This window comes from Lynx rufus, unplaced genomic scaffold (assembly GCF_022079265.1).
Source record: "Lynx rufus isolate CCGP_SWC_20201006 ecotype Redwood Valley unplaced genomic scaffold, mLynRuf1.p SCAF_3, whole genome shotgun sequence".
NCBI lineage: Eukaryota > Metazoa > Chordata > Mammalia > Carnivora > Felidae > Lynx > Lynx rufus.
In genome coordinates, this window is record NW_025814845.1 from 123,560,329 (window position 1) to 123,577,827 (window position 17,499).

General features: G+C 37.7%; 1 protein-coding gene across 1 annotated transcript in view; it reads right to left on the reverse strand.

The window, feature by feature from the left end:
• NR3C2 (nuclear receptor subfamily 3 group C member 2) overlaps positions 1-17,499 on the reverse strand; it is a 350,537-nt gene that overhangs the window by 103,780 nt on the left and 229,258 nt on the right. Inside the window, exon 3 of the mRNA XM_047091747.1 lies at positions 793-909. Within this exon, the coding sequence (XP_046947703.1) occupies positions 793-909 (117 nt within the window). The remainder of the gene's footprint in view (positions 1-792; positions 910-17,499) is intronic.

Sequence of the window (17,499 nt, forward strand, 5' to 3'; positions counted from 1 at the left end):
TTACTATATATAAAAATCTCATGTTAATTTTTTTCTTGACTTTCTGTTGATCTTACAATCAGTAAACAGACCATTTTAATGACTATATCATATGCTTTATTATTTGGTACAGCTAGTTGCCCTTACTATTTATCTTTTTCAGAATTTTGTTGCTTGTTGTTTAAGAACTTAGAATCACCAATTGGTAATTTAGTTAGGACTGTGTTACATGCATAAATTAATTCAGGGAAAACTGATACCTTTAGCACACTGGACCTTCCCATTCATGGACACTGTATACTTTTGTGTTTGGTTCAAGTCTTTTACCATCCCCACCACCCATCCTACCCCCCTTTTGGCAGGTTCATGTGATATTTCAAAGTTTTTTTTGTTTTTGTTTTTTGTTTAAATACAGGTCTTCCTTTATTACATTTATTCTTAGAGTTAGAAATGTATTCATATCTGATTAGTGTTATCACATATAGGGCTTATTTCTAAACAGACATTGTAATAAAAACTGTTAGTTATGGTTTTATATAAAAAGTCATTCATTTTTGTGTTGGTTTTGGTTATGTTCCCAGTTTTTGAAACCTTTGCAAACTCAGGGTTGAAAACTTCACTAGGACTACAGCCACATAACATACTTTTTTTTAACTGCTGCTAAGAAAGAAATACTAAAATGTTTTAGCATGAGTATAGAACTTGTTAAGATCTTTAGAAATCTTTGCTCCATGTTAGCTTCATCTTAAATTTTGGGAGTATACAGAGCCTCCATCTTAACAATTTTTATTTAACCAAAAACACAAGACTTACCTCCTAAATTCATTCCAGCTTGAAGACATTTCTGAAGTCTGCAGGCAGGACAATTCTTTCGTCGAATCTTATCAATGATACAGTCATTTCTTCCAGCACATAAATAGTTGTGTTGCCCTGAATAAAAAAAAAATTGTTAAAACAAAGACTACTACACTAATATAAAGTACTAATATGTATAATCAGAATATGAAACTTCATCTTTCCTGCCTTGAAATTTCTTTTAAAAAATAGATGAGAAATATGATTTACAGATAATACAGACATAGGAATGCTCACTTTAACCTAACACAGACATAACAGAGTCACTTTAAAATAACATAACATAATAGACTTTACATTACAGATAAGATTAATACTACATTTATTTCCAACTCTCATATACGTATAGCCACGTTCCCTCTCTCTGAAATTTTTGATAGCTACACAAGCCCTCACAGGCAATGGTGCAACTTTCATTCAGATATCACAGCAGCAGCAAAGTGAATTATTCGAAGGCCCTCTTGCAGTTGTTTAAGCTATGCCTGCCCACCATTTACACGTGTGATTTCAGTGGGAAGACTTTTAAATTATACAACTGCAAATGTTTAACTATTTCATACTGTGGACCAAACTGTAACTTCAAACATTCAGATGTGGGAATATGCTTAGCGAGAGGCATCTGCTGGCAAAATGTAAAACTGTAGCCTAGTTCTATTATTCATTTATTAATTTCAAAAATAAGTACCAGGCACTATTAGAAACACTGAGGAGAGGGGTGCCTGGCTGGCTCAGTCAGAAGATCATGCAACTCTTGAGTTTGTGAGTTTGAGTCCCATCTTGGGTGTAGAATTACTTAAATAAACTTAAAAACAAACAAACACTGAGGATATAGCAATGAGAAAGGCAGTCAGAAGTCCCTGCTATCATTAACTTTCATTCAATTGGGAGGAGAGAGTCAACAGACAAGGTAATTAGGTAAAATACACAAATGTTGGACAGTTAAGTGCTAGGGGGACATGAAGAGAAGGGGCAAATAACATGGTGGAGATGTGGGAGGATGTGGGAGGATATTGATATTTTAAAAAGAGTAGGGAAGACCTCACTCAACGATGCTTTAAATAAAAGTCTGAAGGAAATAAAGGCGCTGTGTGGACATCTTGGGGAGAAAATACACTAGGCAGAGGGAAAAGCGAATGAGGGAAGGGTAGGGTTGGGGAGGATACTTGGCATGTTTAAGGTACAGCCAAGTGTGAAAGAGTAGAAAGCATGAGTAGAAAGTAAGAGGTAAGGAAAAAGAGCTAATGGGAATCAGATCATATGAGGCCATAGTAAAGATCATATTTAAGACTTGGACTTTTTTACTCTGAGTGTAACAGAAAGGTTCGAGCAGAGAAATGACTTGATGTGATTTACACTTAGCAGGATCACTCTGGCTGCTATGCTGACAACTGACTCAACAGATGCAGGGAGATCCGGGGTAGGAGGCTATCACCACTATCCAGGGGAGAGATGACGGTGGTTCTGGTCAGTGTGGTAGCAGTGACAGTGGTGAGAAGTGGTCAGAATCTAGATGCATCTTAGAGGCAGAACTGTTAGCATCTGCTCATAGACCAGAGAGAAACAGGAGTTAGAGACATTAAGATTCTTGGACTGAACCCTTAGGAAAAATGGAACTGCCATTTAAGGGCATGTGGTTTATGTGAAACTTCCCCAGTTCAGTTTGGGATGTGTTAAGTTTGAGATGCCTGAGAGGGATCTAAGTGGATATGTCAAGTTGGCAGTTAGATGCACAGGTCTGTGTCAGGGAGAGGTCTGGGCTGGAGATGTAGTCAGCTTGTGGTCATTATTTTAAGCCATGAGACTGGATGAGATCATACAGAGAGCGAGCACAGACTGAAAAGTGAAGAGGTCCGAGGACTGAGTCATGGGTCATTGAAAACATGCAGATAAAGGAAAGAAGGGGTTTCACTGATTACTGTAAAGCAGTGAACAAGCTCTAAAGCACTCCCTTCAGACTAGGACTCTCCTGCTCCCTTGGTTGAGACTAAGTAAATTACAGTAAATACTCAATAAAAATAATATGTGTTGCTTAATGTAATTAAAATAATTTAATCTAGAGCACATTCTCGGTAACATTATGGTAAATCTTGGTAATAATAACAATAAACAGTACTAGAATACGGAAATCTATCAAAGTAAAGAAATGGAAATCTACCATTATAATAATCTAATGGCTTTTTTAAAAAATGAAGACTCTTAGGGAGTGTAAGTAGGTATAGATAATTACACAAAGGCAATCAATACCCATTGGTAAAGACAATACCTGATTCATATAACATTTTGTGATGCCATACATTATTAGGTAACTGGTTACCACTTTTAAAATAAAAGTTTAAGGCCCTATTATAGCACTATCTTACTTAAGCCCTGTAACAACCCTACGGTACAGAAGGAAATTATTATTATTGCTATTTACTCAAAATAAAAAATTCATGCTAGCGCTGGTAAAGTGGCTTCCCCAAATGGTGAAATTGGAAGAATTCAGGAAAGCTGACAGTATCCGTGTGCCTTAAGGCCAGAAGCCTTTTTTAAACATCAACTTGCAATATAATTTACTGGTGGTCCAACAGGATGCTAAAAGTACTCTTTGGAACCAATAAGCAAAGTAACATTATTTGAATGAGGAGTATTCTACTTTATCAGCCACTATTTTCACTGGAAACCAGCACCATGTAGTTGTGTTGCCTTTTGCATGGTGTGAACTTGAACACAAAACCACAGATTTTATCTGTAACTCCTATTGAACAAACTTTAAAGTCCAAAGAGAAAACTAAATGTAATTTTAATTGTTTTCTTCAATGTTTATTTATTTCTGAGAGAGAGAGAGAGAGAGAGAGAGAGAGAGAGAGAGAGAGAACAAGAGCAACTGGGAGACAGAAGATTTGAAGCAGGTTCTAAGCTGTGAGCACAGAGCCCGATTGAAGGGCTAGAACTCATGAACCGTGAGATCATGACCTGAGCCAAAGTCAGTTGCTTAAATGATTGAGCCATCCAGGTGCCCCCTAATTGGTTTTAATTCAGCTAGTATTCATTGGGAACCCGCTATGTGTGGAAGGCTGCCAAAATTTTGCATAAGGAGTTGGGGTAATCTAAGGTTCTTTCTGTTTCTGTGAATGTGCAATAAACTGTGACTAAGTCTCTGAGATTGTAGGCATACGAAAATGCGTAAGAAATGACCACCACTGACTTACGTACACACTAGAAGACTTTATTCTTTGGGTGTTCAAAAACAGAAACTTCCAAAAGCTGGGATATTTCTTTTTTTTAAGTTTACTTATTTATTTTGAGAGAAATAGGGAGAGAGAGAGAAAGAAGAGAGAAGGCATGCGGGAGGAAGGGGCAGAGAGAATCTCAAGCAGGCTCTGTGCTAAGCTGGGATATTTCTATAAGAATTCAAAAAAAGTGAACACACCTTAAAAATACATGTTACATTAATAGCTGCAGGATAATTTCCTTCCTGCAGTAATATTTGAAATTGTGTATTTGGTTTCTACCAACCAGTGTGGTCACTGCTACCAATTCATCTTCCAAAAATAGGATGAGAGCAATGTAAGGGACTGCTGCAGGAATGTCTTAAGGGTTTTCAGATAATTCCCTGCCATTTATATTTTTAGTTGTGCAAACATTAAAGATTTAAACTGTAGCTACACAAATATGTAATGTGTGTCCCATCCCTGAATCTATATTAAAACATAAAAGTAGTAACAACAACAACAACAACAACAAAACCCACAATGAAAACAACAGAATGCATCTAGAAGATTTACAAAACTTTTAATCATGTCCTATTTAAACACTGTGTTCTCCTAGTGTTAAGAGTGCTAATCCTCAGCAAGTCACGTCCCAGGCTCTTTCAGGTAAATGGTTTTCTACTATGATGCTATGATAGGGCAGACAACCAGAGTTCTGGGGACCAGACAGTGGAGGCTTTGGATGATAAGCTAAGGGACTCAAATTTTATTCGGCAGGTTATAGGATATCAATGAAGAATCTTGCTTACAATATGTCAAGTCCAGAGCTGTGTTTTAGAAACATTAATCTGAAGGTGATATACTAGATAGACAGAACGGAAGTAGGGGACACTATTAACAGTCCACTTGAAAGTTTCCCGAGAACTTTTGCTTGGAGGACATGGCCTCCAAGCAAATTAGTAGCTGTATCTTTGTCAGACTATAAAGGAACAGGAATAATCCTGCAGTTAAGAAAAAAATCAAAGATTTCTCGTTGAAATTACATGTCCATTATGGAGAGAATTCCAGTTCTGGTAGTGGCAGAAGAGCTTGAATCAGATGAACCTCCTACAAATAACACTTATAAACTGTCCACGAAAGGAGAGAAAGAAAGATTTAAAGGCAATGGGGAGCAACCAAAAGCAGGCAGAAACTGGAAGAAAGTGGATTCTTGAAAAAAAGAGTATCACCATAAACAATATTCACCTCTGAATGGCTCTTTCCTTGAGAGCCTTGTGTTCTACTCAGTGCAGGGTAGACAGAAACGAAGCAAAATCCTCGGTCTTAATGGCTTGAGAAGGCAGAGAACAGATTTGGGGACTGCCAGAGCAGCCAGAAGTCGAAGGAAGTCATTCTGGAAAGACGAGTGTCATGGAGGGGTGGGGGGGGGTAGAGGGAGATAAAATGTACATATGAACTCTCCTCAAATTTTTGGCTGATCCCTAAACTGAACATGAAACTCCAAAGCGTCAAGGGGTGAAAGAATTTAAAGTTGAAAGGGCTGAGCAGATGATTTCAGCTTCTGCCCACCACAAAAAGTCTGAATCCCACTAAATCAGGACTCACTAAATAACTCAGGCTCTCCATTGAAATACCAGAAGGTCCCTGCCTTAAGAGGAAATACTGTATTCCAGGACTGAGGCATTTACCCTACAGTTAAAGGCACAACCAAAATAGACCTATCCTAAAAAAGTTTTTTTTTTTTTCCTTTTGAGAGAGAGAGAAAAGAAGAAGAAGAAGAAAAAAAAAAAAAAAACAAACAGCAGGGAGGGGCAGGGAGAGAGCAGGACAGAAGATCTAAAGCAGACTTTGTGCTGACAGCAGAGAGCCTGATGCAGGGCTCAAAGTCAGACGCTCAAATAACTGAGCCACCCAGGCACATCATCCTAAAGAAGTTTAAAGCAAAGGCTCTACAAGTTTAAGGTGATGGGTAATTTAATTGACTACTAGAAGAAAACTCAATACTCTTCAGAGAAATATAACAGGATCTGGATTTTCCAGAAAGTCTAGAATACAATATTTAAAAACAGAAAAATATGAACCAAAGTCAATAGAAAAATTAGTCCATAGAAACAGACCCAGAGGTTGGAATTAACAAATAAGGATTTAAAAACTGATATGTCAGATTGTATAAGAAAATATCATTAACAGGAGTTAAGAATTGTGGACTATCGGAAGAGGTTAGGAAACTATAAAACAAATAAAAACAAATGGATATTCAAGAACTTAAAAATATAGTGTATAAAATAAAATATTTATTGGTTAAAATTAATAACATATTGGGCATTAAACAAAAATGGGTTATTAAAATTAAAGAAATATAAATCACCCCAACTAAAGCATAAAGAGAAAAGATTAAAGGATAAATGAACAAGGCACCAATACCTTGTAGGACAGCATTAAGCAATTTAATGTGTGCAGTTGGAGTCCCAGAGAAAATGGGTCAGAAAACTATATGAAAATTTACAAATCTAGAAAGCTTAGCAAATGCTCCCTTTAAAACATAAATACAAACAAAAGCACTATGGCACAATACTGTTAGGTTGCTGAAAAACAAATATAAAAATAATTATAAGCAGCCAGAGCCAAAACAAATTACATTACATAAAAAGAAACAAGGAAAAGAGGAATACATGATTTCGTATCAAAGCAATTGAGGACACAAGACAACATCTCTTTAATGACCATCAACTCAGAATAACCAATGAAAACATTTCTCAAAATGAAGGTGAAATAAAGACATTTTTGTATAAATTAAAGCTAAGGGAGTTTGCTGCTAGTAGGATTACATTATAAGATATGAAAAAAAAAGTTCTTTTTGCTGAAAGAAAATGATACCAGATAGAAATTGGGATGCATCAAAAAGAAAAACAAGAACTGGAAATTATGGATGATAAAATGTAAAAGAAATTTTCTTTCTAAAAATTCTTTAAAAGTCAAATGATTGTTTAAAGAAAAAATAATAAAAATGTATTATGGGATTTATAAAACATGTATGAGAGAAATACCTGAGAACATAGCACAAATAAGGAGGGATATAAATGAAATTCTACTGCTGTTAAGTTTCTTACATTATCCTTAAAATGGTATACCTGAAATTGATTCAAGGTAGACAATGATAAATTAAGAGTACATCCTGTAATTCCTGGGTAAGCAACATTAACATCACATAAGAACTTATCAGAAATTTAAATTTAAATTCACAGGCCCACTTCAGACTTACTAACTCAGAAACTCTGGAACAGAACCTAGAAATCTATGTTTTATATAACACTTCAGGCGATTCTAATTCATATTAATGTCTGCAAGACTGCCATGAAGCAGTCACTAGAATAACAACACTAAGAAGTATGGCTCAAAAGATGGCAGAGATATATAATGGCATACTATAAAGTATTTAACCCAAAAAGTAAAGGAAAAACCAAGGAACAAATAACAGAGGGAACAAAAGGGAAACAAACACCAAGATAACAGATATAAATCTAATATAGCAAATAATTACATTAAATGTAAATGGTCTATACACTTTGATTAGAAGTCAAAGATGGTGGACTGGATTAAAAGAAGACTGAGGTATGTGTTAAGATGCATTTTCAATATATAGGCACAGGAAGTTTGAAGGTTAAAAGATGAGAAAATACATGCAATGTAAAATGTTAACATAAGAAAGCTGATGTAGCTATATTAAAATCAAACAAAGTAGACTTTAAGACAAAGAGTATCAACAAAGAAACAAAGTCATTTCATGATGATTAAATGGACAGATAACAATCCTAAATATAAAATGCACCTAAGAGCAGAGTTGCAAAATAAATCAAGCAAAAATTGACATAACTAAAAAAGGAGAAAAGATAAATCCAAAATCACAGTTGGAGATTTAAGAACCCATCTCTCAGTAACAATTTCTCAGAACCACTATCTAGAGAAACAGTAACAATATAGAAGATTTGAACAATATTATCAAACACCTGACCTGATTAACATTTAGTCACACAATTACACAGAACATGTGTCCTTTTCAAGTGCTCATAGAACATTTGGTGAGATTGAGCATATCCTGAGCTATGAAACAGTGTCAACTTCTAAAAGGATTAAAATCACGCATAGTATGTTTTCTGACCACAAAGGAACTAAATTAGAAATCAATAACAAAATATCTAAAAAAGCCCCACATATGTGAAAATTAAGCAACACCCATCTAAATAATTTATGGGACAAAAAAAGGGATCAAAATGGAAATTACTGAGTATTTCAAACTGAATGATAATGAAAATTCAACATATCAAAATTTGTTGGATACAGCTATAGTACTTACAAAAGAATTTTTAGCTTTATATCCTTATATTAGAAAAAAATATTTAAAATTGATGATCTAGAATTCTACCTTAAGATGCTAGAATAAAAACTAAACCCAAAGCAAAACAGAATGAATGCAATATAGCATAGAAATCAATGGCAAGGACAAGCAATAGAAAAAAAATCAACAAAGACAAAAGTTGGTTTTATTTTAAAGAACTATTTTTCTGGATCTTTAAATCATATCCCGTTTACTTTAAGCTTCTATTTCCCTCCATGTTATGGAAATGTACCTTTTTTTGTAAAGATATTAATGAATTAGTCAAGAGCAGATAGGCTGGATATTCTGTTCCATGTCTTCTCACTTTGGGCCCCAGGCTGATGGAGGAGTCATCATAGTGAATATTGTGAGTCTTATGCTATAGAGGATGTAGAATATGACTTAGGAAATATAATGCTCCAGCCCAGAAAGGGAAACTCACTATTCACTGCTCAGATTTAGTCCAATGATCACACTCAACCACAAAGGAGGCATGAAATGGAATCCTACCTTGTGCCCAGAAGGCAAAGAGATGGAAACAGATGGGGAACACCACTGAGGACTACCTCCATGAAGGGGAAACCAGAACATAAAATTCAGCCTCTGTATTAGTTCTTCTCTGAAGTGTTAGATTTACATTATTTTTTATGGGACAAATTAACTTTAATAATGTTGAGGGCCCTTTCCACAAATAGCTGAACTTTCCAAAATGTTAATGAGAAGATACTAGTGTGTACTACATTTCCTTTTAGAAGAAAATAAGCATCTACGGGCTATTTTAATAAATAATGTATTCCAGTGACCACCCCCAAGTCCAAACACCCACAGCCTATTTTATCAATGGTTAGTATACTCATATGCACATGTACTCAAGAATCTGTACTGAAAAAAAAAAAAGGAAATGAAATCAATTAAAACTTACATGGGAAGTGCAAATGTCCTACCATTTTCAAATAGATTACTTTTCCTCATAAAAATTTTGAGAACGTTCCATCTGGCTAGTTGGTAGCAAGCACTGTAATGGATTCTCCGAAGAAAAGAAGGTACGTTTCCACAACATGGAGGGAAACAGAAGGTTCAAGTAAATGGGATAGGATTTGAAGATTCAGAAAAATAGTTCTTTAAAATAAAACTTTTGTACAAAATTTCTGAGCATCCATCTATGGCATTCTACTAGGCTCTGTGAAGAAACAGCCTACCAGCTAATGGAGAAAGTAGAGATACAGCACAAACAGCATACTACCTGGCCCATCGTTGCTACTGAATAAAAGGATCAATGAACGAATGCAATCATTCTGATAAACTAAGTCATGTACAACATACAGAATGTACACGTTCATATAGTGTGTTGTATATGCAGACAAACCCACAGTAATGAATGTTCACAGAAGGCCTTATTGGCTCCTAGGTAATTGGCTTACAAAAGACAGATGCATATAAATCTTTTCTGCCTTATCTCCAGCATCATACCTTTCAGACTCTCCTACACACACACACACACACACACACACACACACACACACACACACAATTGAGAAAAAGAGCTCTCAGGATTTCCAAGGAAGCAGCAGAGACTTCTGTGAAAGGCAAAACTTAAACCAGGGTCAGAATCCCACAGGGGATGAGTGTGCCTTCTTGGTGTCCTAGGTCCTAAGTAATTCTCCCCCCAGGAGACCCGCTTTACGCGCCACTGAAATTCCTTAGGTTGCCTGTAACTGTAGCCATTACATAGCCATCTGCATCTGAAAGCATCTTGTTTTAAGAATGAAAATCTGTTCAGTAGGGCTCAGGGAACTTTAGTCACTCATCCATCTGTGTGTACTAGTTCAACGTACCTCCTGCCTGAGGAAGTGGCAGCTTTTTGGAGAAAAGGCAGTAATTCTAGCAAACAGAAAGCTGCCAAGGTTACAGTAAATCTGAAGGGGGTACCAGGAAGTTTAGTTAGTACATATGTAATATAAATTCACGGGTTTACAGAGTAACCAGAAATACAAAAATCAAAGGGAAAATGCCTATGGACTTTAAAAAACAAAGTTTGAGTTCAAAAATTAAAAAAAATCAAGTGTCATTTTTCCCCTGTTGTTTTCAACTATGGTATTGCTTTTAACTATAGAATAATTCAGTAAGTGCCTAAAACTTAATGTCATTATTTTAAAAGTTACTGAACTCAAAAAAAATTGTCATGTAAAATTTTCAATTACTTTGAAATCAAAAACCAAGTTTTTGTTGTACTTGGGCTGGTCCCAAATGAGAAAATACAGATTGGGTGACATATGGGTCTTGCCTTAAAGCATCAATAATGCTAGAAAGGAAAGAGTGGAAACATAGAAGGCGGGGCGGGGGAAGGAGACACAGTGGGAAGGGCACAGCTTTGTATCCAGACACACCTGGCTTCCAACCCTACCTCAGTCAATAGGGAACTGTGAGATTCTTGGCCACTTTGCTTAACCTGTTCTGAGCTTCAGTTTCCTGATCCATGATGTGAACACAGTAACACCTGCTTTGTAGGCTGTCAGATGGATTCAATTAATATACACAAAACAAGAAGCACAAAGCCAGGCTGAAGGTAAAAACCAAAAAACCAAAAAACAAAAAAAACACAAATGGTGATAGTGATGGTACCCATCATTTTTTTGGTTAGCTTGGTCTTAAATAAATAAATAAATAAATAAATAAATAAATAAATAAATAAATAAATAAATAAATAAATAAAATAGAATTTTGAAAATCCAAAAAACAAACACAGTCAACTCTTAATTAAATACATCAGCAAAGAACTTTCTGTGGGAAGAGAATATCACCACTGAATGAGGAAGACCTGTAGATGAACAGAAACCACTTGAGAAGAGACAAATACCATCTAGCTCTGATCTCATCTTCAAGCCTTGACTTTCTCAACAAACTGGCAAGGATGTGAGAGTGGTGAGCGATATCCTTAGGGTAAACACAGGACAAAATGCTGGGATTCTGGTCTGCAACTCAGCTAAGAATTCTAGACTGGGGCCCAAGACCTTAAGCGTGGTAGAAGACTCTGGAAAGTTACTACCGCCTTGTACTGTTGCTCCTCACCTGCTTTATCTGTTTTCCAGTGTCATTCAATATCAAAACTCTTAAAAGTAAGTAGGCACACATTTTAAAGGCAAAACATAGTCCATTCCCTCCTCGAACTTTCTAGAGCGTGGATGAGGCTAGGGAAACTTCATAAGGTAAATCATGTGGGACTCATGTGGTACAGCTTTTTTTTTTTTTTTAAGTTTATTTATTTTGAGAGACACAGAGACAGCATGAGTGGGGAAAGGGCAGAGAGAGAGGGAGAGAGAATCCCAAGCAGGCTCCGCACTGTCAGCACAGAGCTTGATGTGGAACGCAAACTCATGAAACCATGAGATCGTGACCTGAGCTGAAACAAAGAGCCGGAAGCTTAACCAAGGAGCCACCCAGGCGCCCCTGATGTGGTAGGACTTTAAAGAAGGAGGTGATTACACTGGGAAGAGAGAGATGAGGAAGGCTTTATGCAGAAAGCAAGCATCAGAGGTAAGACTTGAAGGATGCTGTGGAGTTGAAACACAGAGGGGACAGTCATACAGGCATCCCAGGCAGAGGATGGGGGCAGGGAACTGCAGAGACACAGTTAAATATGCAGGAAGCAACTGGTCTGGTCAATTGAAGCCCAGAAAGACAGGGGTCCAGAGAAGGAACAAGCTATATCTACACATTCTGGTGACTAGAGGACATCCAGGGAGCTGTCAATGCTACGAGGGCTCCTGGACCCTCTCTTTTGGGTTTCAGACCCACGCATCCACCTAACTCAGAGGACATCCCTACCTGAATGTCTCTGACACTTCAAATCCTCCATATTCACAAACCAAACATAATGCGCTTCCTATATTCCCCCACTGTGAAAGCTACAACTAGCTGTTGGAACTAGAAGCTTCAGGGTCACACTTGATTTACATCCCATCCACCTTCCTGCAAACCCTTGCAATCCTAAATATTCAATTGGCCATGAGGGCCTGACGATTCTCTCCTGAGTTTCTCCTGAATCCCATCTATGTCCACCAGTACCTTCTCTCTTGATTTCAAAGCTCTCTTGGTTAAATTTCTGAATTACAGAGTTTGAACCCTTGCTTACTGTGTGATCTGAGACAAGTTATTTAACTTTCTGTACATCAGTTTCCTTCTGTGTTAAATAGGAATTATCAAAGGGCCTATGTCATGAATTATCTGGAAGACGAATACACTACATAAAGTCCTGAGAACAGCCACTAGCATCCAGCAAGGATCTGGTGAATGGTAACTGTTATCATGATATTATTGCTATTATCATATAGCACTGCATATTACTATTATTATAACTAGTCTATCCTGCCTCTACTATGTCTCCACTTCTAAATCAAATGATTCTTAAACTTTAATTTAAAAGCTGTCTAAAAGAAATTACTCTAACAGATCTCAGTATCTTAGAATATGAAGGGAAGAGTGACTCTGGTTGAAATAAACATAAGCCCCCCTGCCCAACCCCCCCCCCCCCGCACCAGAGCTGCTCCCCATTTTGTATCTGTCAGTGATCCAGGAGGCACTCCACTCGCTAGAAAACCAGGGGTCCTCTGAGGACACAGTCACAGCCATGAGCCTCCATCATCCACAGAGCTGTGCAGTGATCCTTTGGAATCACAAATCTGATAATCTCATCCTTTTGACTGAAAGCCTTCTAGGGCCCTTCACTCCTTAAACTTTCAAGTCGAAACTCTTATGTATCTTATTCAAGTGACACTGAGCCACTGGGGAACAAAAAGGGGAGGCAGGGGTAGGCAGAGCTCAAAGATGTGCTCAGCAAAACTTACTATTTCAGGAAAAGTAAGCAAAGCTGGGACCAGAGGCATCGGATACCGTAAAACCGGACTGTTATTTTTACTGGTGTTTTAGTTATGGTGTTTTTACGGTCGTTTTATTGCTATTATCGGCATGAAAGACAATGTGTCTGGTGGCTTATTTTAACAAAATGGAAAAAATTCAGAAGACTGGTCACTGTATATTTGTATCTCTCTTCGCAGGTACAGACACACAGGCTGGTCCCAAATTATATACCATCCCTTGCGAAATCCTAAAACTGCAGACAGGTAACACGGTGTGCAGTGAGTATCCCTTGCCTGTCTGATCCTGGCTGAGGTTCAGCCCTAGGCTGTGGCTGCACCTGTGGCACATCTTCCCGAATACCTCTCTGCTTTGACCTTAGGAAGGAGTCCTATTTATGCTTCTGGCTCAACTAATTTCATATTCAGTGGTGTCTGTGGACACACACATCTCCTTCAATTCCCAGCAATGTTCTGCTCCTCTAATTACATGTGAAAACAAATACACTATCTTCTCTTATCCTCTCTTATGGGCCATAAGCATGGCTGATATCAAGTAAAACACTAAAGTTCTCAGGTAAAACTAGATGTGGAAAGAATCAGGTTCTAGAAGCCCTTAGAACATCTTGAACACCTATAAACACCTTTATGAATGTTTGAAAAAGATACACAAAGAAGGAGGTAGGTGAATTCAATCTGATGAGCAGGTATTTAATGTGACGGGATTAAAGTGATTCTAGATCTAACAGAATGTCCCAAGTTCTACATTTTGAGAAACTGACTTATCATGACACTTGGGGAGCATAGCCCTTTACAAATGGGGGACTGGAGAAAGTAAGGACACACTGAACATGACCTCCTCCCCTGCCTCAGCACCCAGATCCCTTTTCACCACCCCCCAAAGAAGCTGTGCCTGGCGTTCAGGTTGCGCCTTCCAGAGAGGAACACTCCCGTCCCTCCCTCATTGATATTTCCTTCCAGGGGAGACTGCTCTATAGACGTCACACTTCCGGCCGTCTCTTTCTCCTTTACTCACTCTGCCTTGGTAAGTCTGAGAAGAATAAATCTGACTTCTTTGCCTCAGCATCTTCCCCTTGGGGGAGAACTCCCTCAGCGTGCAGCCTCCAGCCTTGAGGAAGCATATCCTGATCCAGCGTTTGCCTGTACCTGTCTCTAATTCTGTCTCAGGTAGCAGTCCTCCTTTTTTTGCTCTTAAGCCACATCTTTCAACTTATTTATTCCCCCCACCCCCCACAAGCTGATATTTTACCTACCATCAACTATTGCTTTATTTCTTAGTTTGTTCAGAATCCAGGTGGGGAAACATGGTGCTAGTGCACAGGGTTCTTAGAGATGAAGAGAAAAATCCAACACCAGAGTCCCTGAGACTAAGATCTCAACAACAGGGATATGATAACCACATGAGCTCCCTCTGTGTGAATCCTGTAACAAAGATCCTATCCTACGGCTCTTTCTCCATCTACTTCCATGGAATCTTGCTCCCTGATTCCTGACTCCCCAGACCTGCAACATGTTAAAAGGCAGGGAACCCAGAGCATATGGTCATGTGAGAACCCAAATGTCATGGTGCAAACCTCTTGATGACAGTCAAGTTTAGATCCTTTTCTGTTATTGTTTTTGTTTTCCTATTAAAAACAATCTGTCAAAGAGATTTCACCAAAGAATCTTATTTTCCTTTAAAATTTTATTGTCACACTTACCATGTCATGTGAAATGTAGTTTTCTTTTTCACACCTTGAAACTACAAGAGAGTTTAAGAGCGGGCAGTAATAAAATAGTTTAATATTTATCACCATCTGAAAGATTCACTGCTCAATAATTTGTTATATGCCCAAAACCATTAACAAATCTGATGGTTTTGTTGTTGCTGTTCTTAAAACCCGAGAACTCTCTGCTTTAGCAAAAAACCAAACTTTCTGAGTCCTCTTTATTTAACTACCCCTGATGGATACTCTAGACTATCCAGACTTTATGTACAATGTGGTTTTCCTTTTTCTGAAAAAAAAAAAAAAAGGCATTCATTTTCAGAAAGGCAATTTCACCAAATCCCTCTTAGAATTAACTTTTTGCTTAAATTTCCTTCTCATTTTTAAAGGTCCATTTGTTATCCTGCTGGAGGATTTTTTTTTTTTTTTTCTAAAGCAGTTGACAACTGCCCAGCAACAGCAGCCTGTGTTTGCAGTCACTATTTTGGGCTACATCACATGTCACTTACATAACCTTGTTTAACTGCTCTTGAACTGGTTTGAACAACCTGGGAAACAGATTAGGGCAGTCCCAGCAAATTCCCTCATTGCAGATTCTGATGGGCGATTTCCCATCCCCCGCCTCCCCTGGCCCCCTGTCTTATAATGTTGCACAGTGAATAAGACGGTGTCCGACAGGAACTGGTTATTCATTGTTAGAGCCAGCTAAAACGTTTGATAATTAACTTCCTCTGCTCAGTTTAAACCAGTCCGGTCTGCCCATAATAAACCAATGAACAATGATCCCCTGCTGCTGGCGTTTATGAGTGAGCCTGGATTAACATGCTTTAAAATGCCAGGGGGTTAAAAAAAAAAGAAAAAAAAAACTCACTTGAGAAGTATAGGTTGCCTTTGCCACCTTTAAACACAAAGTTTTTGAAGGATGTTTTGAGGATTTTGAGAAGTTATGTTTTGAGGATTCTAAGATTTTAATTTAGAAGTCAGATTGGACTTATTTTTTTCCCTGTGGTGTTTCAAGAGTTCTTCCCATGTGGGTAAGCACAAAATTCCCAGATAAACATTCTTCTTGGTGTGAAAGGTGTTAGTTTTTCATTAAAAAAATATAACTTCTAATTATTGTGACTTACATTTTAGGCACTCTGTATATTTTGGTGAAAGATAATCAAAGAAAATATATGACAAAAGCCAAGTGCAGTAAGTTTTTAACCTTGAGAAACATTTACTATGATGTGCAGTAAGAGAAGACAAGTACATTATTGACAAGAAACAGTTTTTTTTTCAGGAGGAGTGACTTATGTCCTACACACATTCAGTAGTAGGAATTTAGCATAGTTGTTACTTCACTATGTAAAAACATCTGTTATCTTGATAAACTTATAAGTTATTCAGGGCACTGGGCAGGGAATTAACATTTGTTGAATTCCTATTATGTGACAGGTGCTTTACCAATCATATAATTTAATCCTTAATTTAAAATCCTATGGGGTGAATCCTGTGAGATTGGTCATGTTTTCTCCATTTTGTCAATGAAGACACACAGAGAGGCTAAATCATGTGGCTCGCTTAGCTGGGGTTTCTGCTTGGTGTTCTTGCATTACTCTCTCTATGGCTCCACACATATTAGAAGTATCCGTAAGATATTTGTACCTAGAGGGTAAAATGGGACAGAAAGAGAATCTCTGCACTGAGAAACATTTAGGCTACCAAATAAAGGATAAGTTTTAGGAGACTAAAACATTAACTGCTCTGACACTTGGGAAGGGAAAAGGCATGAGTTTAGGCGAACCTACAACTCTGAGCCTCAAATGATTATTTCATAGCATGGCAAACTTATATAGTACCTAATCAACCACTTATTCTGGAATCAAATGTACCTGAAAACCCCAGACCTTGAAGCAAACAAATCCACAGTCTTTCAGAACTGAATCCGTGTGCTGGGTTCTTAATGATCAGATTTCATTCACTTTTGCCCAACCAGCAAATTCCCTAAGATCTTAAAAGTAGAAATGAGGCCTGGCAGAGAGAAGGGGTTTTGTTCAGCCACCCTGGCCTCAAACTATTTGTTAAGATTGGAAGGTCTCAACACAGCTCAGTGGGTCCTTATTTGCCATCTGAGGCATAGCCTGGTTTCTAAAGACCCTTATGGCTTGAAACCCAGATGAGAGCTGTCTTCGTAACAGAGAGCAATTGTATCCTAAACTTATATTGACAATCTAAATTTTTGCTAGAAAAGAAATTATGAAACTATTTAATATGAGGTTGTTTTGCTCATACACACACAATTAACTAAACTAATTTGGGTATATAATGATATAATGCATGCACATGGTAGAGAATTCAAGCAGCATTATGGGTCATATGGTGTAAAGGTTTTTCTCTCTCTCTACACTATCCTCTGGCTACACCCAGCTCCCTTCCCCAGAGGCTACCACTGTTATCAATGTCTTTGTAGCATTCCAAAGGTTTTCTAGGACACATGTTTTTTAAGCACAGTGAATATATCATTTGTTGAGTTAGGC